The sequence below is a fragment of the Lipomyces arxii genome (genome assembly GCF_038497795.1).
Source record: "Lipomyces arxii strain Phaff 12-163 unplaced genomic scaffold V1512scaffold_4, whole genome shotgun sequence".
Taxonomy (NCBI): Eukaryota; Fungi; Ascomycota; class Lipomycetes; order Lipomycetales; family Lipomycetaceae; genus Lipomyces; species Lipomyces arxii.
Genome location: NW_027117703.1, coordinates 174,664 through 198,214, shown reverse-complemented (window position 1 = coordinate 198,214; position 23,551 = coordinate 174,664). Strand labels below are relative to the sequence as shown.

Here is a 23,551-nt window from a genome sequence, read left to right as displayed (position 1 = left end):
GAAGTTTGTGACTTGGAGTCTGAGCGAGCAGGACAGATGCTAACGAAGTGTAAACATTCGTAGCTCAAGATCATCGTCATGGTCACGTGAGCACGTGTAAGTTTTTACATTTCTGTCGTCAGGCATACCGATGATGAACAAATTGTAAGTCTAAATTGTACTTTACCATTTTAGATTACATTACAATGCAAATAGCAAACTTAAAACGACAAATATGAGTCTCAAAACTATGCTTTAATTTATGTACAACAATCCTCACGAGAGTCTTCAAAACCAATTGGCCTGCCCCACTTCGAAACGAATCCCAAATTTTATCCAAATAACCAGTCAACTACTTAAAATTTGTAGCGTTATGCACCAAACTAAACAAAAATAAAGCTATATACTGCCACCAGTACGCTGGCCACCACCACCGATGATACCAGCAAGTTCGAGTAGAGCCTAAATCGCGTTAGCCATCTGTCGACAACCTCAACACATCGCAAAACCTACTCTGCTCTCTTCTCTGTCCTTTGATAAGTTGACGTGTTTTCTTAAAAGCGCTTCGCGCTCTTCCCAGGCCCACAGCTTAGCCTGTTCGCGCAACACTTCGTCCGCACCGCATCCCCACACTTCAAACTCAGTGACCGCGAACCGGTCTTCAAAGTTAACATGCTCTCGAATGTCGCTTGCTTTGAATGTCTCTGAACCGACGTGGCGGAAAACACCAAACTCAAGCGCACCGTCAAGCGTCAGAGACAAATCGCCGAGTGCGTACTGTGGAGCGCCGTTACGCACATGTGTATTTTGCTTTGGCGGCGTGCTGCCAAATCCTAAACCAGTAGTTTTGGAAAAATAGACATAGTTTGGGTTATACGCATTAGCCCGGAATACATCGTGCACGGGCTCCAAAGTAAACAGTGCGGTAGAGCGATCACCAAAACATTCTACCTCAAGTCAGTATTAATCAATTTGTCAAAGCAGCAATAATACCTTTATTTGTATTTTTCCAGGGAGTATTGACCACTGCACCATACAGAACATTACCATTGTGCCGTTTGACCTGGTCGTTTGAGTTCAAATATCGAATTGGAGGAAGATTGTCAGCAAAAGCTCTCTCTTTTGTCCCCTTTGGCTCCGCAGGAAGAATATAACCAGAAATGAGTACGATGGTTGGTGCGTTCCACTTGAATACTTTCTGCTCAAAAGAACCCATACTGAAACCAGCTTCCGAGCCAACGTAAAGCTTCTTCAAGCCACCGTAAAGCATAAAACTATGAGTATCCATAAACGTCGCTAATTGAGAAATCACGGAAGCACTCATGAGCTTTGTAGGAGGTGGGATTCGCGCGAGTGGAGTAACAGCTACACTTTCGGAAGAGTCACCGCTTGATTCTTCTAGTCCATCGTGATCCCGTGGAGATTCAAACGGGTGCTCGACAGGAGACTCTGCCATATGCTCGGGCATTTCCATAGCTTCTGCAGCTTGAAGTTTAAGAAACTGTTCTGGAGAGATGCGTCTGTTAAACAAAAAATGCTCAAATAGTGTTGCTAGTGTGTCAAAGGCAAACGGCTGACGCCATTAGTGAGATGTCTTTATATAGTTCAAATTAAACCATACCATAACTGATTTAATGACGATGTAAAATCGTGAATAGGAAATACCCATTTCCATGAGCGCGGCCTCGCTCATCTTCCATCCAACCGTCCAAGTTGGCACAAACGATCTCACCATATTTTTGGCAATGGTCTTATACTTTGTAAGCTGAGGTTCCTCAAAATGTGAAGCGTATATGCCAATGGGCTCCTGAACCTGCAAAGGCCCGAGCGCTAAAAGAAGAATAAACAAATGGTACAGCGACGTTGGTGAGATTCGTAACAATTCAACGTTTGTATTGTCGTAGGATTTGATCAAATCTAAATCGTACCATGACGCCATGTTTGTAAAGTTAATTGTTAAAAACTCTTCGTCAATGTCAACGTCCGAAGATGTATCTGACTGCGACGATATTGACTTGTTCTTGAGTGCAACCAGTGACGAAAACCTTTTTTCCCAGAAACCAAGCTTTTCCTCATCTGTGCCTAGCATACTACCATCTTGGGCATCTGATGTCTCCGACTGCTCTGGTTCTGGCTCTGACTCAGGCAGAGGCACCTTTTTTTCCTTCAGTTCTAGATCGTCCATTTGCACTTCCTCATAAAATGAGATAGCACAGAAAAGCAACTTCAAAAAGTCATAGTCACTTGACAAAATGCCTTTGTATCTACCTGTGAATAGAACGACAACCTTCACCATATTTTCAAATGTTAACGTTGTAGGCGCATTTTGCGAAAGTGATAAAGCGGGAATTCGAGGACGCAAGAAAGGAAATGTGCAAATATAATATACCATAGCATAGAGAATCTTACCAGATTCTGCCATATTTTCAGGTATTTCGAGAAAGCGAACACTATGTGAGTCGTCAGTACTAAATGTGCCACATTACGATGACGTGGGCTTACAGGTCTTCTTGAGTCCAGTAGTACACTCGGTCACTGACCTTTGCATTGCGCCTGAACACATCCTGTAAATAGTCAATTGACCTGAAAGCTTTTGTGTATACCAGTGACTAAGTACCTTGAATGCCCATAGTTCAATACTAGAGAATTGAGACCCGCATTGGTTCGCGAACCGCGACGAGATTTGCTGAGGTGTGAACTTTTCAGCACCAGTTTCGGCCAGACTACTCTGTAATTGTCCCATTTTTCTATGTTTTTATACCAAAGAAAACAATTCAAAAAACATGCAAAGTTGCAACATACAAGAATAACAATCAAACACCAAGCGTCCAAAATGAGGCAAGTTGGGATGTGATCGTATGAAGACTGAAATCATTGATAGCAAGCGATAACAGGCTGCGCAAGTAAGCCGCACACGAAACCCTCAAGCCTCGCGGTTAATTTACATACTAATCAGCCGCACAATTGAGCCATGTCATCGTGTTCTTCGACCGTAGTCCATGAAATCCTAATACTGTCAGCAGCTACTGTGAAAACAAATTTGTAGTTAAGTACTGAGTTGCTAGAAGATTGAGAGATTTGTTTCACAGAAAGCAGTATTTAAACAGAACGCTTTCCTTCTAGATCAATCACTATGGCGAGTCAAGAGCTGGCATTGGTCAACAAGGTTGAGATGAGAATTGCTCTTTCAAACACTGACGCAAGGCTGGAAGCTCTTCTGAAAGTGTATTTGGCTCCTTTGATACTAAAATTGGGATCACCTCATGAAGCTGTGCGAAACAAAGTCGTGTCGATTTGTAATCACATCAATACTCGAGTCAAGACTACGTAGGTGTTCCTTGATTTATTGCACAGGAACTGATCATGATTTAGAACTATAATGCTTCCGGTAGAGTCCTTGCTAGCGCAATTCAGAGAACCAAAGATTGAAATTGACGCAAATCTGCTTCGAAGTTTCTGTCTGATGTACATTCAGATAGGAGTTGATCGTATGCCTTTGGAAGTATGTATGGTACTTCAACTGAAGAGCGGTTGACTGATTAATGCAGCAAAAAAACACGTTGATTCCCGAAATTATTAAAGGAATTTCGACATATCAGCGTCCTTTTCAGAAAGGACTATTTGGTATTTTGTTGAAGCTACTGCCTGGTTGGAAAGCACCTGATCGCGGATCTAAAGATGAAGAAGCCTTACAGCAAAAGCTCGGATTTGACAAACCGAATGTCGCAGATGCAAGATTTCTTTCTGATCACTTCACTAGTGTGATTTTACTTAATCTCGCATCGTTCTCTACCAATTCTAGTGTTCAATCACAAGACGGTGACGGCGAATTAGACATGGCTGGCATTCAAAGACCTGCGCAATCTCATTCAAGAAGTTGTCCAGGTGTTTCTGTTGAAGAATTTGAATTTTTGACTTCAAATTCAAAAGATACAATCTCATCAGCACAGTTGATTCCGATCAAACGTGCCATTTTGGCGTTCAGTGCGAGTGCGTTACCGGAATCGGACAGATTTTGGCCTGCCCTTGCTGGATCTCAGGACAATATTATGGAAGTCATAAACACGTCAGAGGATATTCTTCGTAAATTGAACATCGACTATGAAAACGAAGAAGTGGTTGTCAGACTTTATAGTTTGTTACTAGGAACAGAAGGTACACCGCCGATAGCTCAGAAATTCCGGACTAGAATTTTGCAGTTACTGTCGAAGAGCAGTTGGGCAGCTAACACATCCCGAGAGATGGTCAAAGCCATTGAACGAGGAATAGCATCTGACTCACTCAAAGAACTGCAAGCTACAATGGGCTTTGTGAACTGGGTTGCTAGAACTGCATCGCCAGAAACACTCACTTCAATTGCAAAAGATTTCATGAACGTGCTTCTTACACGATACAGCGAGGGATGGGGTGTTGAGTTTTCAAGCACTGTTCAAGAACGGGCCATAACTGGATTTTGGTTTGAATCTGTCGGCATGCTTGCCCGTCGTGTACCACAAGTAATCCAGAACGACATCACGTTGATCAAGTTATTATTTGAAAGTTTGAAAGGGCAACACGCCGATACTAGAAACTCGGTGCATGAAGCTCTGAGTACAATGATTCCTGTGTTGCACACCATAAACCCGGACAAACTAGAAGAACTGAGAACCTACTTACTTGAACAAATGACTCTGGATCCGGAAATCTCAAACAGTCAATATTTGGCAGTCAGATACAGTGTCGCGGCTTTTCCATTTAGCGACCCAGTTGCAAGATACATTTGCTTGATGGGTCTTGATACCGCAAATAGCACCGATACTATCGCTGAGGCCAGGCGGGGGCTACACCCATATTGGTTTCGCAAGTCTCATCGTCCTGAGTTTAAAACTGGCCCAGATGACTACAGTGGACTGGAGTATGCTTTTCCCGAGTTTAAATCCATGCTTGATTTACTTATCACCAAATGGGCAAGTCCTGATGCAACAAACACTTTGGAGCTAAGAAATATAAGCAGCACAATCGTTGTTGAAGCTTTCCAGTTCTTGCGTAGAATCTTGTTGATGAAGGCATTGGAGGCGCAACCAAAATTGCCGATTGTGGACGAAGCATGGATACATAAATTGGACGAGCTGGTTGAGTTGGATGAAGTTGTGCGAAAAAACATTGTTGACTTGTTGGGCCAGTGGTTTCAGGAATCTGATCCCGCATTAACACAATTCTTAAAAATTCTGTTCGATTTTTTCAAAATTCAGTTGCCGGGCACACAAGTCGCTGGTGCTATTTGGCTTGAAATTGTCACGCTTTCGCCACCTAATTTAATTGCTTCGTTAGCGTCGAAGCTTGATGTGTTGGAATCCCTCACGTCGAGCATCAATGTTGTTACTCGGGATACAGCTACGCACGCCCTTGGAATTATCAGTACTTCTGACAGTGTCGATCCTGATTCGATCCGAAAGCTGGTTACTGAATCGGCAGAGTCATGTACAGCAGTTTCTAACCTTCCTCGCATGCATGGTGCAATTGAAAGTCTTAGCTACGTGTTGTCACGGCTGAGTCTGCGCGGCAAATTGCCGCTCGTGCCTTCAGAGACCATTACCGGGTTCTACAAGGTCTTGCTTGGTAACCTTGACAGGCAAGCCATCTCATCTGTGCGAGATGCCTCGATATTGGCAATCTCTCAACTCGGTGCATACAATGTGCTCTCGATCTGCTCAGTCGATGAGGTCAAGGATGGGCTGGAAAAGGTGCTTCAGGTTGTCAGACAAACCAATAACGAAAAAGCGATGATTGCATATGGCAATCTGTCGTTGTCTTCAACAAAAGAGGTTAGATTAGAGACAGCGGAGGCAATATACGCGCTTCACGAGTCTAAACAAGTTGAGTTTTTATTCACAAGCGGTGAAGCGTTGTCGTGCGTTGCGGCTGGCTGGGACTCGACAGTGCTGAAGCGTTCGCTCGACATTCAAGGATTTAAGTTTACTACTACTGACACTTTGATTATTGAAACCGTCCTTGAAAGGGTGCTTGAGTTATGCCAGACTACAAAACCGTCGTTGAAAAAGGCGTCATGTGTTTGGTTGCTGAGTTTGGTCCAGTTCTGTGGCCATCTTCAACCGGTTATTGACCATTTAAAGCTCGTTCATTACGCATTTCTTGGGTTTTTGGGCGATCGAGACGAAATGATTCAGGAGTCGGCGTCACGCGGATTGGGACTTGTGTACGAGCGCGGTGACAAGAATCTGAAGGAAGATTTAGTGCGGAGTTTGGTGCAATCTTTTACTGCTGATACTCGAGATTCCTCTACCGCTGGCCGGATTTCGGGTGAAACTCAATTGTTTGAGCCAGGAGTAATGAATACTGGAGACGGATCTGTGTCGACTTACAAAGATGTATGCATCTTTTGCTCCGTTTTCATAAAGCGCTAATATCCGATAGATTATGAGTTTGGCTGCTGAAGCTGGCGATCCAAGTTTGGTATATAAGTTCATGTCGCTTGCCTCGAGTTCGGCAATCTGGTCGACTCGGAAAGGAGCAGCATTTGGTCTTGGCTCAATTTTGTCAAGCACAAATTTAAGCGATATCCTTGGTTCAAATCAGCGTTTAGCGAAGAACTTGGTTCCAAAACTCTACAGGTACAGGTACGATCCTAGCATGGCTGTCCAGCAATCGATGAAGATGATTTGGGACTCGCTCGTGCAAGACTCTGCTGGGATCGTGGATGCACAGTTTGACGATATTTTGGAAGAGCTCTTGAAACGTATTGGCGATCGAGAATGGCGTGTGCGTCAGGCAAGGTAAATAGTATTTGTGTTGATAATGACATGGAAATCACTGACTATATTCAGTTGCGCCGCTCTTCAAGATTTACTCGGCAATGCGCAGTGGGACAAAGTGAGTAGCTTATAATTTTCTTAATTCGGAGTAGCTGACATACAGTACGCGGACTCACTTGAGCAAATTTGGCAGATGAGTTTCCGAGCCTTGGACGACATCAAAGAATCAGTGCGTGCGCAGGCCGTGTCGTTGTGTCGAAGTTTGACGAACGCACTCGTACGCACAGTAGACGCCGCATCTGGTGCGGCCAATCAGCGAATGTCTGCTAGTTTGCAGCAGTTGCTGCCGTTCTTGCTTGGCAATTCAGGACTACAGTCACAAGCTCAAGAAGTTCAAAGCTTTTCTTTGGGTATGGCTAAAATGTGTTGTTACGTGACTGAACTAATTTGTAGACACTTTGCTGAAGCTGGTACAAAAAGGAGGGTTTGGTCTACGACCATTTATTCCAACGCTGGTTGAGGAGTTGCTTGGGTTGCTGTCGACGCTTGAACCGCAAGCAGTGAATTATATTGCACTTAATGCTGACAAGTACGGGCTGACCGGAAATGCAGTAAGTAGTGCATGATGTTAGGTTTGAATCGCTGTTGATGGCCATAGATTGATGCTACGCGCTTGGCAAGCATGCGGAGCTCACCAATGATGGAAGCCATTGACAAGTGTATGGATTTGTTGGACGATGCAACTATGAAGGATTTGTATCCAAAGTTAAGAGTGTCGATTCGAAAGAGTGTCGGGTTACCATCAAAAGTAGCATGTTCGCGAGTGCTTGTGACTCTTGTGGTTCGTCATATAGACCTTGTCCGGCCCTATGCCAACAGGCTCTTGAAGGTCGTTGTACCGCAGCTGCAGGACCGGAACGACACTGTAGCGACGTCTTATGCGGCGGCATCTGGGTATCTGTGCCGAGTTGCCAGCAACGAGTCGGTGCTCGAGCTAGTTTCGACGGCGCAGAAGATGTACTTTGACTCGGAAGACGACGAGCGTTTAAGAGTGATTTCGGGCTCAATCATGGTTGGAATTTCCAAGCATGCGTCTGATAAGTTTATGTCGCTGGCAGTTTCGATCTTGCCGTTTGTGTATGTGGCCAAGCACGATACTCTCAAGCCTGTCAAGGAGTCATTTACGAGCACGTGGTCAGAAAATACCGGCGGAGTTGGTGCTATTAAGCTCTACTTTGGAGAAATCTTGGATTTGGCAGTTAGTCATTTTGAAAGTCAGCAATGGCGTGTTCGTCAGACCGCAGCTCTTGCAGTTGCTGACGCAAGTGATGCCGTTGGTAAGGGTTCTTGTGTGCTTATTTCATTCATTGTTTTTACTAAATTAAAACAGGCAACCAAATTACTCAGACCGAAAGGCTTTTTGATGTTTTGATAAAGGCGTCAAGTGGAAGAAGCTGGGAAGGAAAGGAGAAAGTGGTTGAGTCGCTTTTAAACCTTGCGGTGAAGATGAAAGGCTATGTGGACCTACATCTTGATCTTCGCGACCGGTTATACAAGGTGAGTGTTATGATGGTTTTGTTGAGGCTATTAACTCACGCGGTATCTAGTTGTTTCTTGTTGAAGCCAAACGGAATAACGAGGAGTACAAGGTTTACGCGAGAAAGTTTCTAGAACGATTTTGCTCGGAGTTTCATATTGCTGTAACTGCATTATAGTAATTGTGACGGACTTAAATATTGATCGACTGATAGTTTCTGTTTACCACGATGATACAGAAAAATTAAAGTACCATATGACTGGTACGAAACAAGTCAGAATACGTCTCCTAGTCAGCTTATCAGCAATCTACACTGTAGGAGGGTTAGAAGCAAATGATACATCAGGAAGGGCTGGTGCATCCTAGATCCTTACATTAGTTCATAATGACAATTCACGTGTTTATTTAAAATTATCATAGGCTCTGGAGATGTTTTTTTGGGATATACGGGCATTACTTTTCTGCAGGCTACATAGTTGGCGCTTGGACGCATTTGAAACATATGTAATCGATAGTATCACCGGCAAGGCAAAACTATCGTCAGAGTGCAATTGGAGATTTTATGTATTAAGCCTGACTAGACTACGCGTTAATTCCGGATGGTTAGTATAGCAGACCTAAATGTCAGTTTCGTCTCGGCCATCAAGGGGTTTATGACGGATATCTGGTTGCTGCCATCTGTTAATGACCTGAATATAATATGACTGGGAACAAACTCCTCGTAACTAATAGTATATGCCCGAGATTTGCGTTGCTAAATCGTGGTATGTACGGAAAGAAGAGACGTAGACTGGGGAACGCTGGAGGACGCAAACTAAAATTTACGTGCCTGGACGTTAAAAACTAAACCGCGAATAAGGTTTAAAGAATGAGAAGGACAGACGAAGCTGAGGCGGATTGAGCGAGTTTTATGACAAAGTGTCCGGGATTCCCAATCTTTATACAGCCAGCTGCCTTTTATGGTCACACGATCAACGATTTCTGTGGCATGGAAGATAAAACATGAAAGCTGAAAAATCATGTAGTTGGAATTGACATTATGCTAGAAGCCCAATTGGTGATGACATAATATACGTTGCTTCAATTTCAGGGGTTAGAAAAACAAAACCGAACATAGATCAGCTAACAGATTTATATGTTATTGTTAGACGTTAGTTTTTGAAAAATAAAGCAGGCATTTGTTCAATGTTGGATACGCTCACTATATGCAACTTCATCTTATAATTACAATCCCTCTTTGATCTCACTGTTACGTTTACTGTCATGCTGTCTGCTATTGACTGCTGTAATCCGCAATCGAGACCTTGTGTTTCGTTCTGTACTGATGATTGTTTTCAGATCTGTCTGCCTACTTACATTTCCTGTGGGTCGCAAATCCCGGAGGGATGACGCGGAACAGTAAGTATGAATGAATTCCGAGCATATCGATTTAAGTTCAATTAATATGGCGAGAGTTTCGGCGGTGATGAAGTACTATATCAATTCGAATAGCTACTCTAAAAATGAACCTTAGGATTTATATCATGCTGAAGATCAGGCGATGTTGAAGATATAGTGCCTTTACATTATTTTGGTCGATCTCAGCCCCCGTTTGCAAATACCATTCGCAAAAGCTCTAGCACCACTGGAATCTGCTTGTACTTTCTGGACCATGTGGTAGGCATACTGCGCGCTTCAGCCCGTTTAAGTATTGGATGACAGAAGAAGCGCTAGTCACTAAGAATCACCAAGCCGTGCAAAGGCCATGCGATCGGAATCGCCGCGTCTTTACTGCACACGAATAAAACAGAAAAGTCGAGAAGCAAGAGCAAACTGTATTTTACGGAAGATTTAGACAGAAATTAGCAATAACAAAGGCCGACGCAGCAAAAGGCTAGCGCCTGTGGAAGCACAGGTCCTGGTTCAGGCACGAATGTCTTTGTCGACTGTAAACATAGTTTAATTCCGTTTAAGAACAGTTATACGCGACTTGAAATTATTTAGGCTATAAAATATTTAAATTTATTTATGTCTTGAAAATAGGTAGGGCCCGATGCCTAAGTGCTGCTGACCAAAAAAACCGAATATGTTTGTTTAAGTTGGGTTTCTAGAAGCACTTTGTGAAATCTTTAAGCGGAATATAAATGTGAATCTTTCTGCTTGGTGAGTTTGACTGACACCACTATTGTCCAGGTAATGCGATTGATGGTGTCGCACAGTTGGTTCTGTCGATCAGTCAAATTGGAGTGATATTAAACTGTAATTTCTGGACACTGTGCGTATGTGTATTAACTAATGGCTTTCCGGTACCCGGTATCCTGTATATTGATCTGTTAACACGGTACATTATTTGACGCCAGTTTCGAGGGATTAATGATCTACCTTTTAGGCTATTATGAACGCTGGTCGAAGATTTATAAATTATGAAGAGGCGAAGCACGCACACAAAGTCCTGGTTACGAACCAGGTTTTTTTTTTTTTTTTTTTTTTTTTTGCAGTTTGGCTAGATGCGCGGCTGAAAACTATGTCTTAATAAACTGTTCGATGCACTCGCGGAAGTGCTATCATTATACTGATTCAGGTCAATGTGGTTTTTAGGTTCTGAATTATGACGGGGTCCATAAGCACTTTTTCGCAAAATAAAAACCTGCATTCCAAGTTGTGACGAAAAGCTAGCATGTGACGTGAGTTCCCTTCTTTACCAAAAGTTGACGTAATACCAAGACAGGTTCAAAAAACGGTTTAAACTGTCAGTCACCTGATTTCAAACTATTACGCACGTGCCACTTAAATATAAGATATAACGTTCCAGTAATTTGCATCAGTGCAAACTTTTTAAGCATGCCCGCTTTGTCCTTTCCCCACTTTCTGCTCTGTTAAGCACATACCTTGAGATAATGCAGGGAATGTTTCATCGTCGTTTTAAGATCAATTAAGTTTTGCCTGTCATTTGAATCGGCTTGACCGGTCATAAATAATTAGCGTGCCAATAGGTAAAGATGCCAATAACAACTACTGCTTTACTCGCCAGTATTATGTAAATTACATTAAAAATAGTGCAATCTATTTTGAGATCAGCCAGTTAGCGGTAAATAGTCCCTGGCTATGTCAACTAGATGTATTTCTAAATTCATATTATATTAATTAAAAGAAATATTAAATTTAGTGGTCACATATTGAGTGCCAACACCACAGTCCATTTTTAGCACATTAAGCTTATTTATTATCTGGCGTCACAAAATGAATAATTACACTAGCCAACTATCCAGAATACGATAGAAAGGACCTCAACATTCTGGAAGAGATTTATTGACCGACACATCAAAACCATTCAGCTTCACATTTCTTTTTTTTAATTTCGAAGCTTGAGTTGAATTTTGTGTTCCGTGCGCAGAGAGTTCGTATAAATCTGAGACCATTGTCTAGTTTTGGTGCTGTTTTAGCCGTCCTTAAATTAAGCTTGAAGAGTTTTGATTATTGCGCTCCATCTGGCATTATCACATGCAGATCCGCAGTGCACGGCATTTTACGTCAAAAACGAACGTGCAGCAAGATCTGCAACGCTGAACATTCAGCGTTAATTCTTTAAAGCCAGCGGTCGAGAAAAATAATGGAGGCGGGTAATGACATAGTTTTCTTTAAGGTGATACTTTGTTGACGGAAGTATCCGAGAGTCTGTTGAATCGTCAGCAGTTACTGCTTAAACTACGCCTTTCGGATATATTACTCTTAAATAGAGTTAATAATTTCAGACTTTTTACTAAGATCATTTTTGGTTGACTGAAATTGCAGTATATAATCACATTTGATTAATACTTTTATAGTTTATGTTATAGTTCTTGTTTATTATGATTGTTGAAAGCTTTTTGAAAATACTCAGGCAAAGCCGGGAATTGACCAAGTGGATTTGTTGTACGGCGCGCTGTAGCAAACGGTCTGGGCTATTATTCCTAATGAAGGACTATATGCCAGATCGGAATGGCACCTTCAACACTCTCACTTTTAGCAACTTTCTGACTTTTGTCAAATATACTGGAAAACGCTAGTAGTGAATAAGTGTTTACTTCAATATAAGTAACATAAGCGAATATAAACGTATATGAAATTTTTTGAAGAGGCTATAACGGAGAGTGTGCCAACGAGAGACTACACAGTAATATAAGGTTTACACTAAAGAGCTCATCTTTTTTATAGTATGCAAACTTCATGTTGTTAACGCACGTGCCACCGAGTGGTCTTCTAGAAGACTTTAAACTAGTTCCGCCGATATTTTACTGTGCGGCTTCTTTCTGACCGGACTGGCCCCGAACTGGTTACACGGCTACTCAGCCTTGCTTTCATATAATAGTAGCTATTTACTGTTACAATATTTTATTGCGATTGTAACGACCATATTTTATGATAAATACTAGCTTTGGAATTGATAACTAACCCACATAGCTCAGAATAGAATCTTATACCTTGAAACCGGTTCAGACGGGTACGACGGTTAGACTAAACCTAAGAATTTGATGCCGCACGTAAGCGTAACTTTAAATGCACATCTCAAAGCCTAGTTCCGACTTCGAAACCAAACGGCCCAATTCACTCGATGATGCTTGTCTTACATGACCACCCGGGTAGAATTACGTTTTAAATAAACTCAATCGTAATCCTTCTGATTGATCTCCATCGTCGGGTCTCATCACAATCGTATTCTTAAAGTTATATATATATTTCTTTGTTACCCTCGCAAATCAATCAACAGTCTTTTTCACAACATACCAGTACAATGAAAAGTTCAAAACAGCACCCTTCGTCTTCGTCTACCTCAAGCCAACTTAAGAAAGCTCCTCGCTCTAGAAACGGTTGCTGGACTTGCAGAGTATGTGTCCAATGGGTATTCCACTTTAAACAGATCTAACTATTTTTTTCACAGAGTAGGAAAATCAAGTGTGACGAAGTTCATCCAAAATGTACTCCATGTTCTCGTCTAGGAATAACGTGCGATTACACTCGGCGGCTAAATTATAAAGATGATACCAGCAGAATATTAAGCAAAATGGTTGATGTCATTGACACCACGGGTTGTCCTGTTTATGACGGTATGTATTGTATCTAGCATTGGAGCCAATGCTGATCTACTTTTTAGAACAAGCAATTGCTATCTTTGAGCCATATGCACCTCATAGGGCTAATGAGTATGAGGATGCTCATGATGAGGGTTTTGTTGTACTTTCAATTCATGATTATGCTGATGATTCAAACTCACCTGACGAAACAAGAAGTGAAGTTTCACGAAAACGGTACTACAGTGATTCTGAAGATGACGATGAAGAAGATGAAATTGCAGCTAAAGCTTACGATTACAAACGCAGGCAATCACAAGATTCATGGTTCATGGGCTGGCCGTCGCCTGTGACAACAGATCATTCACCTGCACCACCTACATATGCAATTCTGCCCAACATAACAGATAACAGAGATCAAATGAGTTATGCGTATACGTTCCCAACAGCTGGCACAGTGGACGAACTGCATCCAGCTTATGACTCAGCCCATGGCTGGGTTGACCTGGACTTGACCTCGTTGAGCCATATACCACGAGACCCAATGGAAGTTTCAATGGCTGACAACAACAACTTGTGGTTTCCAAAAACTGAGTTTCAGTCTGTGAGTCCGTGGGTAGATATGTGAGGTTTAATCAGGGTTCAGTTCAATTAATGTATCTTCTTAAGCAGAGCCGTGTTCGGAAAAAGCCGCTTGAGTTAACGAATTGCCCTAAGCGCAAGCACTCAACAGCGTGCACTTCACAATTTGCAGCATTTTTTTGTTTTCTACTCAAAAAAAGGTTAATTCACGTTCAAAATTGGTTTAATTCAAATTTTTAGTCGTTTCTTTTAAGTGATTCAGTTTAATTTTTGTTCGGCGCTTTGTTGGTGTATTATGAACTATAATGAGTTGTGCGATAACTGTGATGGATTGTAATATCTTAAATATTACGATAAAATAACAATAAGCTAAATTGAAAAAGTGTATCTCAACTAATATTATATAAGTTAATTCTGTGTATATAACAGAGTTTAAGTTCTTTCGAGACCACTTAAAGTAAGGGGAGAGATTTACTTTACAGCTTTAAAACACGTCATCGAGAGGGTTTCGGGTTGATTTTAATGGTCTCCAATCGTGAATACTTCTTTTACTTTGACTAGGAACAAATTTCACTTTGATTCTGTTGGTAAATCATCTTTGCTTTAATATGTTACTAGATTAGTGTATGGTGTATGAACCGAACGTTTTCACAGTACGCATTGATTAAACTTTATCTTCAGGGGGTTTTGTTTACTCTCTCTGTTCACTGTCAAGCCGGATTCGCTGTGTTTTATAGCAATTATTATAGCAATATGCACAAAATAAAGTTACTATATAATTAATGGACTACTGAAACCTTATGTGACGGTCTCTCTACTCTATTGACGAAGGCTTCTCAGTAACGGGTGTTTAAGATCAATAATCAAAGCGAGTAATCATATTCTCAAAAACTATTGGTAGTAGTATCATCCGCATACTATTGTTATGCGTGACACTGCCATGGTTACTCTATTTAGTCTAGATTGAATACATAAGGGCCATTTAGAAGTCTTGACAAAAGAGTGCTATCACTAGTTCCGGACCGTTAGAGGCGCTTAGGCCAAGAGATTCTCACACCACAGTTTCCATGGTTTCAGGAATTGATTATTTGACCTGCGTTAAATTAATGCTTTGACTTGCCGTCTCTCACAAAAGGGTTCGGCTGGTTCCGACGGAAGCAGACCTTTCTGTCGCTAAATTGTCACGGCCTAGCAATACCATTACTATGAGACCTTCAACGTAAGTGGAGCAAGGCACAGCAAGTAGCTTGTTTCGGTATTGGCGATGAAGTTCAAAGTTCAGTATTTTAATCTGATGGGTTCGTGCTAGTGTGCATTGAAAAATGTTGCCACTGGGAAGGCTTCGTCACTACAGCCGCGTGTGCTGCAATATTCAAGACGGCTCCACTTCATTAGCCACGGCAGCAGTGTGTCACAATCTTCGGACACGGTGCAACGTAAATATGTTATAATTCTACTAAATTAGTTTAGAAGTTTCAAGAGATAGCTATTTTGTTGGTTTCTGGTCGAGATTACTGTCTATAAATTAGCTGTCGAGTACGGCACGACGTAGTGGCTTTGACAGTTCATTTCAATCAGCCGCGCTAAGCTTAATCAAATACCATAAAACGATGATCGCATGAAATGAATTCATGCTACACAGAGGGTTCTTGATAAATTGTCAAAACTCTATTCAGAAACTGTCTGTTCTCGGATAATTAGACTTCGTTCTTCTCGGATCGTGATGTAAAGCCAAAACTGCATCATGATATCCAGAAAGCTGATTGAAAATACAGCCGAATTTGCAATTGCGATGCTCGAGTCAGGCACCATATAGCCAAATCCACATACTACAAACGATAACATTAACCTAAGCGGAACTATAATGTTACTTAGTACGTACTATAATAGAGCCAATCACATAGAAAACCACGGAATACTACGCACCCGCAAGCTCTAAAAATGAAGTAGATGTAATTGACATGGCCGTCAAGTCCACAATGCTTAAATTCAATAACAAGAAAGCCGCTAATCCGAGTGCCGGATCGTCTTCACTAAACTCAGCATCGGGCTGTTTTCTTCTGTTAATCCCGATTCTAGCCGCTGATCCTGACTGTGGTTTGACTTACAAGTGCCATTGCTCTTCCAATCATGAAAATTGTGCCATGCCCAGATATATCAGCAGGATTGGTCAATAGTTTGTAGGCAACTGCATTCAATAGCGCGAAGTGTACGAGACAGATGTTCTTGGATGAGAGAAGAACCATTTTTGAGTTATAAATGCTTAAATACGCGTGAGTCTGTTTAGCCACGACTAAAATTCCTCTTGAAATATATTTGCTGCACTCTTACAAACAGTTGTCTGTCTCTGTGGATGGCGATGTAGATGATGTTTGCGTAACTGGTGAATTCTGTGAAAAAATTAAATTGAGCACGCGTTCTGACGCGTGCCCTCCGCCGCACAATGCCGACTGACGCGTTGATGTAAATGTACAGTCTGGCATGAATTTTTTATAACTACTACAAAATGGTTTTATTGTAAATTATTGTTTAGTTATGTATTAACCTATGACAGTAAAATGAAATGGAAACAACTTGCCAGCTCCTGTTCTTGCGCTATGTTTATACAAGGGTCTGGTACTAAAATGCGCTCTAAGGGTATTGTATCAAGGATAGCGGGTTGGTCCTGATAGCAAATACTACTAACCTCTGCCCCGCACATATTTATTTATCCCCACTTGCGATATATTCACGGAAATAACAGCAGCATAAAATGTCGTTCACTGTATGTTGGATATTTATTAGATGCAATTTTAATTAGCATTGACCCTGTAATCAGCGTTTGGTTAGATTTATTTCCACTGACGGAAATACTTACACTGGAGATGCCATCCTCCCGGCCGGCACTTACGATGCTCGCAAAGCCTCGGAGGCTAAACTAATTGTCGGCGACATTTTCGGCACATACACTGTGACTGATGAGATTAAGGTCGGTGCGGTGTTTGACTGGCAATTGAGTGTAATTTTGACTTGATAGACTATTATCAAGTTGCTGTCTCCGCTTAGCTGGACCCAGATTCCCACTGTCCGACTGCTCGGACTGAACTACGCAAAGTAAGAGCAGGTTTTAATGTGTTCGAATGTTGCTAACATATAATAGGCATGCCATTGAGGTCTTTATCCATGATTGACAGCGTTTTGGAAAATGCTAACAAATATAGATCAAAATGCCAAAGCCGACATTTCCGGTCTTGTTCTTCAAGCCTGTGACTGCAATCGCCGGACCGACCGACCCAATTCCGGTACCAAAGTTGGCCCAGGTTGATAACGAAATGGACTACGAGTGTGAGCTCGTGATTGTAATTGGCAAGAAATGTGTCAACGTGTCTGAAGCAGAGGCGCTGGATTACGTTATGGGGTACGCAGTCGGCAATGATGTTTCTCAGAGAAACTGGCAGATGAAGAAGGGCGGTGGTATGTATTTGCTGGTATCATTAAGATATGTGAACCAACTCGCTAGGTCAATGGTCACTCGGAAAGATGTTTGACGGATGGGCTCCCATGGGCCCCGCCATTGTGTCATCCAAGGTTAGCCAGACAGTTGCATGTCTTAAACCAGTCTAACAATTCCAGCTCATCAAGGATCCTCAGGCACTCAAGATTTCTACAAAGATCAACGGCGTCGTTGCTCAGAGTGAAAGTACATCTGATCAGATTTTCGGTGTTGCAAAGACCATCGCGTTCTTGAGCCAAGGTTGTACACTTCTTCCTGGTGATGTCATCTGGACTGGTACTCCTTCAGGTTAGCAGTTACGCCCACTTAAATTATTTAGTTTTTTGACAAAAGTTTTAGGCGTCGGCATGGGCCGCAAGCCTCAGTACTGGCTTCGAGATGGCGATGTAGTTGAGATCGAACTCGAGAATGTTGGTACAATTGTTAACAAAGTCGAGTATGAGAATGACTTCAAGGCGAAATTATAAATCGTGCAGTCGTTGTACTAATAAATTTTGACACAAGACCCTCGTATTTGCTCACAAGTTATGTTAACTCTAAATGCTTGTCTTGCATGACGCAGAAACAAAAACAAAGTGCAAATCACGTACACTTGATACTTCTGCCGCCCACTTTTTTTACGTACGGTCTTAGCAGCGTGTACATTTGATCTATCTGTTGCAGTAAAGCCAATTGTGAGAATTTCTGTGCTTTATTGGTTGATTTGCCTGTCAACTCAAAACAGTACAATAATATTCACTCTCAGAATTAATCCCGATTGCGGCAAGCTCGGCAGATTCACTAACAATTAATAATGTCCAAGCCAAAGATGGTCGTCGACACGGCATATTATGACTGCCTAGGTGTCGCGACTGATGCAACTGCACTTGAAATCAAAAAGGCTTATAGAAAGAAGGCGATATTATTACATCCCGATAAAAATCCAAACGACGAAACGGCACACGCGAAGTTCCAAGAGGTTTGCTTTGTCATTGTTTATATGGAGTACGGTTTGGCTAACTGATTATTTTCAGGTTGGAGAGGCATATCAGGGTTAGTTAGATGTAAAAACATCAATGGTTCACGATATAACCAATACTAGTTTTGAGCGATCCCAAGCTGCGACTACAATATGATCAGCTGGGCAAGGATAATGCCATGCCTGACGCTGGATTCGGTATGTCATGCTGCGATACAACTCTTTTGGCAGTAGCTGACTCTCTTCAGATGATCCGGCAGATTTCTTTACATCAATTTTTGGCGGTGAAGCGTTTTATGATTTGTACGTCATTTTTTCAACTGAGAACGAGTCCCGGCTAATTAAACAGAATCGGCGAGCTCTCATTAATTAAAGAACTCACAAAGACAATTGAAATTACCCAGACGGAAGAAGAAGCATCCGAAACCGGATCGCATAAAGCTGACTCTACTCAAGATACGTCGGCACCGACCGAACAGCCTAGTAATGTTGAGTCCGCTACCTCCAAACCGTCGTACACAGTGCCTCCAACACAGCCATCAGCCCCAACTTCATCATCGCAGCCCGCGTCACAACCCCCGCGAGCCAACGCTACGTTATCACTGGACGGTCCTGAAGGCTATGTCGCGGCGTCTTCAGATGAATACAAGACTACATCATCGGTTGCATCTGACAAAAAGAAAGAGAAGGAGAAGAAAAAGGGCGGTTTGACGGCTGCACAGAGGGCAGAACTAGAAAAGCTGGATGCTGAAAGAAAAGCGGCGCGTAAAGAGCGGGTCGATCATTTGACTGGAAAACTTATTGAAAGACTTTCAATCTACACCGAGACTGACAAGCAGGACGATGTCAGACAGTCATTTATTGCAAAAACGGTGGTATGTTTTTTTTAGCGCATCGCATCAACAACACGAGCTAATCAACATAGTTGGAACGTGAAAACTTGAAGATGGAGTCGTTTGGTATTGAGATTCTTCACGCTGTGGGAACCGTTTACTATCAGAAAGGTAACGCACATAGAAAGGTTAGTCTATAGTGTCGATAATTTAGATGTCGACTAATAAACATAGTCGTCGAAGTATCTTGGCATGAACTCGTTCTTCAGCAAGGTTAAAGAAAAGGGAACGATTGCGAAAGACACATGGAATACTATTTCGAGCGCGCTTGATGCACAGTCAACAATTCAAGACATGACGAAAGCGGAAGAAAAAGCAGGTGATAGCTGGACCGATGAGGTCAAGGCTGAGTACGAACGTCGGGTACTAGGCAAGATTTTGAACGCGGCGTGGAGTGGGTCTCGATACGAGATCCAGGGCGTGTTGCGAGATGTCTGCGACAGGGTACTCGAGGACAAGACAGTGTCAGCTCGGAAGCGAATGGAGCGGGCCGACGCGCTTGAGATGATTGGCAAGGTTTTCAGAGAGGCGCAGAGAAACGAGGACGAGGACGAGGAGGCCCGGGCGTTTGAGGAACTAATGGCGGAAGCGGCGCAGAAGAAGAACAAGAAGTCGTCAAAGAAGAAAGAAAAGTCAGGACAGAGCACGCCTGTAGACAGCACAAAGACCGGTGGAATTTTCTCTTAAAAAGTTTATATGACACGAGTTTACTTTGTTATAGATAGATGAGAAGTTAGTATCCGTGTCATGTTTCTTTGCCTGTTTGGTCAGCTACTTCTTTTCTGCTGTACGGTTGGTTTCTCATTTTTCCCCTTTATGTATTACAATGCATCTTATAAGTAAAGCACTCCATTTGATCACATTTCTAAACACCACCCATATTTCCAGTATGCCCATAATACTTCTTAAACCGAATACACCAATAAAATATAAAAAATTAAAATCTAGTCAGACCCCTAAGTAATGTAAATCCGAAGCAAAATCTCGTTGGACCATCGCGAATTCAAATTTAAATCTTTCCAAGCCTTTGCAACGTCAATCTTGAGAACGTTTCCCGCACTCGAGATGGTGTCCAAAGGAATCACGGTGCCCTGGATTGTGATGAGCAGTTTCGTCGAGGCCTCGACCGTGACACCAAAGTCCGAAATGTAAACTCCCAACACGCCCAGGACTTTCAAGTCGACATCCAGAATCGCGCGACCTTTTTTTGGCACGGTCACACGCTGGCGCTCGATTGCTGCCGCACCAGAGATGTGGCCTAGCATCCCAAGCGCACCGATCTTGATTGCCCGTCGCTGACCAGTCTGAACGGTTGCAAGTGGAGCAGCAGTGAAGACGTCCCAATCACTGTTTGCAATCTTCGTAACCATCAGAGTGTCCCTGTCCGCATCTGACCCGGAGACCTGACCTTGGAACTCGGTAGTTGCGCTAGTCTTGTACGAATACAGTACGTATTCAGCTCCAGCGACCATGCCAGGCACCATCGACAGCTTGACAGGCTCGACAAACGTCACGGTTTCGTCCTCGTGAACATTGAACGCGGCTAAAATACCGAACCCGCCTGTACCACCAATAAAGTTACGAAGCCACAACAGTCGGCGTTGAGACAGCGCAAAATAAGGGTCAAGCGGGACTGCGAACCGAGACGGTCGAAGAGACACGGAGGTTCCACGGATTGTTTCAGCTTGAACTTGGGAAATTAAATCCATGTCGTGAAGTCCGATAGCGTCGGTGATGTAGACAGGTCCACCGGAAACACAGCGGGCGGCCGCGTGAAGAGGCGAGTACGGTTTTAGATTGGTCATGAACATGTCCCAATCAGGTACCGCGTGAAGCAATGATGTCAAAACGGCGTTCATGGCGTTACAGAAAATGTGCCAATGGTGACTGGAGGGGATGTTTGGGAAAAAATCTTGAATGTAAGAAGCGTGATACGTTCCAAACAAACAACTTACCATCTGAGTTTCTCAAAGCTGGCTTGGGACTGGTGGTCTGCAACAGGGAGTAGTAAAAATATTGTGCACTCATTGACATGCAGTACGTCATTCTGCGATAAAAATATCTGGTGGACGATAACTTGATTGCATTTTGATACGCTTTGTACACATATGTGCCAACGATCTTGTCGCCTTCCATGTCGTAAATGTGCATCTGATATATTAGAACTCTTGCATAATTTTCAAAACAACAGCCATACTTGCACATCAGCCTTGACAACAGTGATGCCCGAATTTGCGAGAAACTTGTAAAAATCGTTGTAGTACCGACCAACATCCTTCTCACTTAAATATCGTTAACAATAAAATCTCTTTTAAATCACGCATTTGGCTTGCCTAATAATATAAGTTTCCTGGTTGTACAGCTTGCCTTTTGTCAATTTGTAATTCTTTGCCAAATCACCATCCGGTGAGACACCTCCCCAGTATCCAAGCAAGGCATGCCATACGGCTACATGTCGGATGTACGGAAATGTCTGTTTGATGGTATCGACAGTATACTTTAAACCTTTTGGAAACCTTTCGTTTGCCTCGAATCTCATGATTTGACGGTCCTGGTTTGTGACTTGCCAACCATCGTCAATGATGACCAGGCCAACATGAATACCGCTCTTATCCAAATCATGCAAAGCAGCCATGATTTTGTCATGAGACACTTCAATACCCATAGAATTCCATGTACCTATTAAAAAAGTCAACACAGAAGGTAAGCAGATATACTTTTTACGGACAGAATCCAAACATGTCCATCCAGTCTTCGTACCAAGTACCAGAGACAGGTTGGCTATCTTCTTTCTGGACTAATGGCTGAACTAAAGTAGTCGCAACCGTGCTCTCCACTGGACCTTCCGGCTCAGCGTCTTGAATTAGCGCACCGTGATAGGATTGTATGAAACTCCGAAGCGAGTACAGAGCAGACTGAACAGCCTTGTACGGATCGCGACTGATGCCAACGAATACAGAGTAGGTTTTATGTTCCGAACACGCGTTGTCGATGTCAAGTACAATTTTGCCCTCATCTGAATGCATGTATGTCGTAACCAAACTCTACCTTGTTAATTATAATTCACTCACTTTGAGAGTATGCATACCTTCATATTTGACAATGGCAATACACAAACACTATAACCATCTTCGCGCTGGAACAAAACCATCAATGCTGGTCTGTCCACAGTGAACGCATTTGATCCATGCCGTGGTCCAAGCCACGACCCTTGAATGCGAACTAATGCCATGTATCGATGCATATCAGCTGGCTTTCCTAAAAACGTTGACTCTTGCTTTCTTGCTGAAGCAATACCAGTCACTTTCCATACACGAGAGTCAACAACTTCGCTCATCATTTCGTCCCCTTCTAGATTTTCAGAAGATTCAGTAAACAAAGCACCTAATGGAGGAAATACAGCTGTAGCCGAGGGACGATGCAGAATGACCCGTCCGAAAGTCCCAAAGTCTTGACACCAAACCCAGTCTGATGATAAGTTTAACCTGTATTTTGCGGAAAACTTGACACATTTGGAGCTTAAAGGAGGGACGAACTGCAGAGCAAAGTGGTATAATCTGTCATCATTACGAGAAACCGCACTGAATGGAATATCGGATGTGACTAACTTAAATGGAGACGCAACCCAGTCCAAATCTTGTGGACTCCACCATAGCGAAATCTCAAATGCGGACGGAAGATCGCTTCCTGACGTTGTAACGAATGCTTCAAAGCTCAGGATTCTTGAATTTGCCGTCACAGTAGACGTAACTGTTGGGTCTAGAGTGACTGATTTGATGTAACAATTACTAGCCATAATTTTAAGTTTATTTGCTAATCTATCAGTAGCAATTTGTAGTGTCTTTAAAAAGATTGTGTGGTGAGTGAGAGGGAGGAAGTATTCATCACTTGTCTACAAAATGAACGGTCATGGGGACTCAAGTCACGATGGACGAACCGACTACGTAAAGCGGTCTAATTCGTTTCTTTTACAGATTATTACTTAAACAATGACCATAAAACACACAGTCAGCTACGTAATAGTAACCTATCATCAGACATATTCAAGCACAAGGTATATTAATGTGTGTTTATTCAAGTCCACTCAAGCTGATCTAATGTCCCAGCAATTACAGTTTAACTATAAAGCTTTAAACCTTAAATGACAGGAATTTCTGGAACACTTTTTATTATTCCGAACATCAAATTGTCTCGCTCGAGCAGCTCAAAACTTGTTGAACTTGATTTATGAGTTGGAAGTTACGAGCTAATGTCTGGACAAGACATGCCCAGTTAAATCGAAGATTTAGTGGGTCTACAATTGCTCGAGTGAACAAAGAAGCAGAGCCCG

The 23,551-nt window shown here is 42.5% G+C and overlaps 7 protein-coding genes across 7 annotated transcripts; 4 read left to right on the top strand and 3 right to left on the bottom strand.

Moving 5' to 3' along the window:
- Positions 1–155: 155 nt before the first annotated feature.
- Positions 156–3,099, bottom strand: V1512DRAFT_260020 (TLD-domain-containing protein). The gene is made up of 8 exons (XM_066915756.1): positions 3,034–3,099; positions 2,929–2,986; positions 2,597–2,874; positions 2,482–2,543; positions 1,601–2,429; positions 973–1,552; positions 493–926; positions 156–441 (listed from the first exon to the last, which is right to left on the bottom strand). The coding sequence occupies exons 3-8, from the start codon at positions 2,720–2,722 to the stop codon at positions 379–381; spliced, it is 2,094 nt and encodes a 697-aa protein (XP_066772493.1). The 5' UTR covers positions 2,723–2,874; positions 2,929–2,986; positions 3,034–3,099; the 3' UTR covers positions 156–378.
- V1512DRAFT_118541 (proteasome stabiliser-domain-containing protein) lies at positions 2,960–8,572 on the top strand. Its single transcript, XM_066912922.1, has 10 exons — positions 2,960–3,306; positions 3,352–3,481; positions 3,528–6,347; positions 6,394–6,752; positions 6,804–6,849; positions 6,895–7,141; positions 7,185–7,342; positions 7,390–8,068; positions 8,122–8,288; positions 8,339–8,572. Exons 1-10 carry the CDS (start codon positions 3,113–3,115, stop codon positions 8,444–8,446), a joined length of 4,908 nt encoding a protein of 1,635 aa, XP_066772492.1. The 5' UTR covers positions 2,960–3,112; the 3' UTR covers positions 8,447–8,572.
- A 4,255-nt stretch (positions 8,573–12,827) lies between these two features.
- V1512DRAFT_260011 (uncharacterized protein) lies at positions 12,828–14,294 on the top strand. The gene is made up of 3 exons (XM_066915755.1): positions 12,828–13,111; positions 13,166–13,331; positions 13,379–14,294. The coding sequence occupies exons 1-3, from the start codon at positions 13,019–13,021 to the stop codon at positions 13,921–13,923; spliced, it is 804 nt and encodes a 267-aa protein (XP_066772491.1). The 5' UTR covers positions 12,828–13,018; the 3' UTR covers positions 13,924–14,294.
- A 1,251-nt stretch (positions 14,295–15,545) lies between these two features.
- Positions 15,546–16,123, bottom strand: V1512DRAFT_246518 (increased loss of mitochondrial DNA protein 1; the record flags this gene model as incomplete). The annotated part of the gene is made up of 3 exons (XM_066914435.1): positions 15,546–15,736; positions 15,804–15,927; positions 15,986–16,123. 3 exons carry the CDS (start codon positions 16,121–16,123, stop codon positions 15,546–15,548), a joined length of 453 nt encoding a protein of 150 aa, XP_066772490.1.
- Positions 16,124–16,474: 351 nt separating this feature from the next.
- On the top strand, positions 16,475–17,875 carry V1512DRAFT_260005 (uncharacterized protein). The gene is made up of 8 exons (XM_066915754.1): positions 16,475–16,641; positions 16,696–16,845; positions 16,894–16,970; positions 17,017–17,029; positions 17,078–17,330; positions 17,377–17,444; positions 17,490–17,658; positions 17,710–17,875. Exons 1-8 carry the CDS (start codon positions 16,630–16,632, stop codon positions 17,835–17,837), a joined length of 870 nt encoding a protein of 289 aa, XP_066772489.1. The 5' UTR covers positions 16,475–16,629; the 3' UTR covers positions 17,838–17,875.
- A 71-nt stretch (positions 17,876–17,946) lies between these two features.
- V1512DRAFT_235786 (X-domain of DnaJ-containing-domain-containing protein) lies at positions 17,947–20,068 on the top strand. Its single transcript, XM_066914101.1, has 7 exons — positions 17,947–18,328; positions 18,384–18,402; positions 18,452–18,526; positions 18,577–18,631; positions 18,678–19,203; positions 19,254–19,349; positions 19,396–20,068. The coding sequence occupies exons 1-7, from the start codon at positions 18,164–18,166 to the stop codon at positions 19,906–19,908; spliced, it is 1,449 nt and encodes a 482-aa protein (XP_066772488.1). The 5' UTR covers positions 17,947–18,163; the 3' UTR covers positions 19,909–20,068.
- On the bottom strand, positions 20,055–23,100 carry V1512DRAFT_260000 (glycoside hydrolase superfamily). Its single transcript, XM_066915753.1, has 6 exons — positions 22,310–23,100; positions 21,950–22,265; positions 21,555–21,900; positions 21,419–21,503; positions 21,177–21,372; positions 20,055–21,133 (listed from the first exon to the last, which is right to left on the bottom strand). The coding sequence occupies exons 1-6, from the start codon at positions 23,015–23,017 to the stop codon at positions 20,178–20,180; spliced, it is 2,607 nt and encodes an 868-aa protein (XP_066772487.1). The 5' UTR covers positions 23,018–23,100; the 3' UTR covers positions 20,055–20,177.
- Positions 23,101–23,551: the final 451 nt, after the last annotated feature.

What these genes read in the sequence shown, in the direction of transcription:
- V1512DRAFT_235786 (XM_066914101.1), top strand. Translation starts at nt 18,164, where the DNA reads ATGTCCAAGCCAAAGATGGTCGTCGACACGGCATATTATGACTGCCTA. An exon ending in CATGCCTGACGCTGGATTCG is followed by an intron (nt 18,527 to 18,576) that starts GTATGTCATGCT and finishes GACTCTCTTCAG; the next exon opens with ATGATCCGGCAGATTTCTTT. An exon ending in GGTGAAGCGTTTTATGATTT is followed by an intron (nt 18,632 to 18,677) that starts GTACGTCATTTT and finishes CTAATTAAACAG; the next exon opens with AATCGGCGAGCTCTCATTAA.
- V1512DRAFT_260020 (XM_066915756.1), bottom strand. Translation starts at nt 2,722, where the DNA reads ATGGGACAATTACAGAGTAGTCTGGCCGAAACTGGTGCTGAAAAGTTC. An exon ending in TTGAACTATGGGCATTCAAG is followed by an intron (nt 2,544 to 2,596) that starts GTACTTAGTCAC and finishes GACTATTTACAG; the next exon opens with GATGTGTTCAGGCGCAATGC. An exon ending in TACTGGACTCAAGAAGACCT is followed by an intron (nt 2,430 to 2,481) that starts GTAAGCCCACGT and finishes CGACTCACATAG; the next exon opens with TGTTCGCTTTCTCGAAATAC.
- V1512DRAFT_118541 (XM_066912922.1), top strand. Translation starts at nt 3,113, where the DNA reads ATGGCGAGTCAAGAGCTGGCATTGGTCAACAAGGTTGAGATGAGAATT. An exon ending in GCAATGCGCAGTGGGACAAA is followed by an intron (nt 6,850 to 6,894) that starts GTGAGTAGCTTA and finishes GCTGACATACAG; the next exon opens with TACGCGGACTCACTTGAGCA. An exon ending in AGTTCAAAGCTTTTCTTTGG is followed by an intron (nt 7,142 to 7,184) that starts GTATGGCTAAAA and finishes ACTAATTTGTAG; the next exon opens with ACACTTTGCTGAAGCTGGTA.
- V1512DRAFT_260005 (XM_066915754.1), top strand. An exon ending in CTGTGACTGATGAGATTAAG is followed by an intron (nt 16,846 to 16,893) that starts GTCGGTGCGGTG and finishes TTGACTTGATAG; the next exon opens with ACTATTATCAAGTTGCTGTC. An exon ending in CCGCCATTGTGTCATCCAAG is followed by an intron (nt 17,445 to 17,489) that starts GTTAGCCAGACA and finishes TAACAATTCCAG; the next exon opens with CTCATCAAGGATCCTCAGGC.
- V1512DRAFT_260011 (XM_066915755.1), top strand. Translation starts at nt 13,019, where the DNA reads ATGAAAAGTTCAAAACAGCACCCTTCGTCTTCGTCTACCTCAAGCCAA. An exon ending in ACGGTTGCTGGACTTGCAGA is followed by an intron (nt 13,112 to 13,165) that starts GTATGTGTCCAA and finishes TTTTTTTCACAG; the next exon opens with AGTAGGAAAATCAAGTGTGA. An exon ending in GGGTTGTCCTGTTTATGACG is followed by an intron (nt 13,332 to 13,378) that starts GTATGTATTGTA and finishes TCTACTTTTTAG; the next exon opens with AACAAGCAATTGCTATCTTT.
- V1512DRAFT_260000 (XM_066915753.1), bottom strand. Translation starts at nt 23,017, where the DNA reads ATGGCTAGTAATTGTTACATCAAATCAGTCACTCTAGACCCAACAGTT. An exon ending in CAGGAAACTTATATTATTAG is followed by an intron (nt 21,504 to 21,554) that starts GCAAGCCAAATG and finishes ACGATATTTAAG; the next exon opens with TGAGAAGGATGTTGGTCGGT. An exon ending in TTGTCAAGGCTGATGTGCAA is followed by an intron (nt 21,373 to 21,418) that starts GTATGGCTGTTG and finishes CTAATATATCAG; the next exon opens with ATGCACATTTACGACATGGA.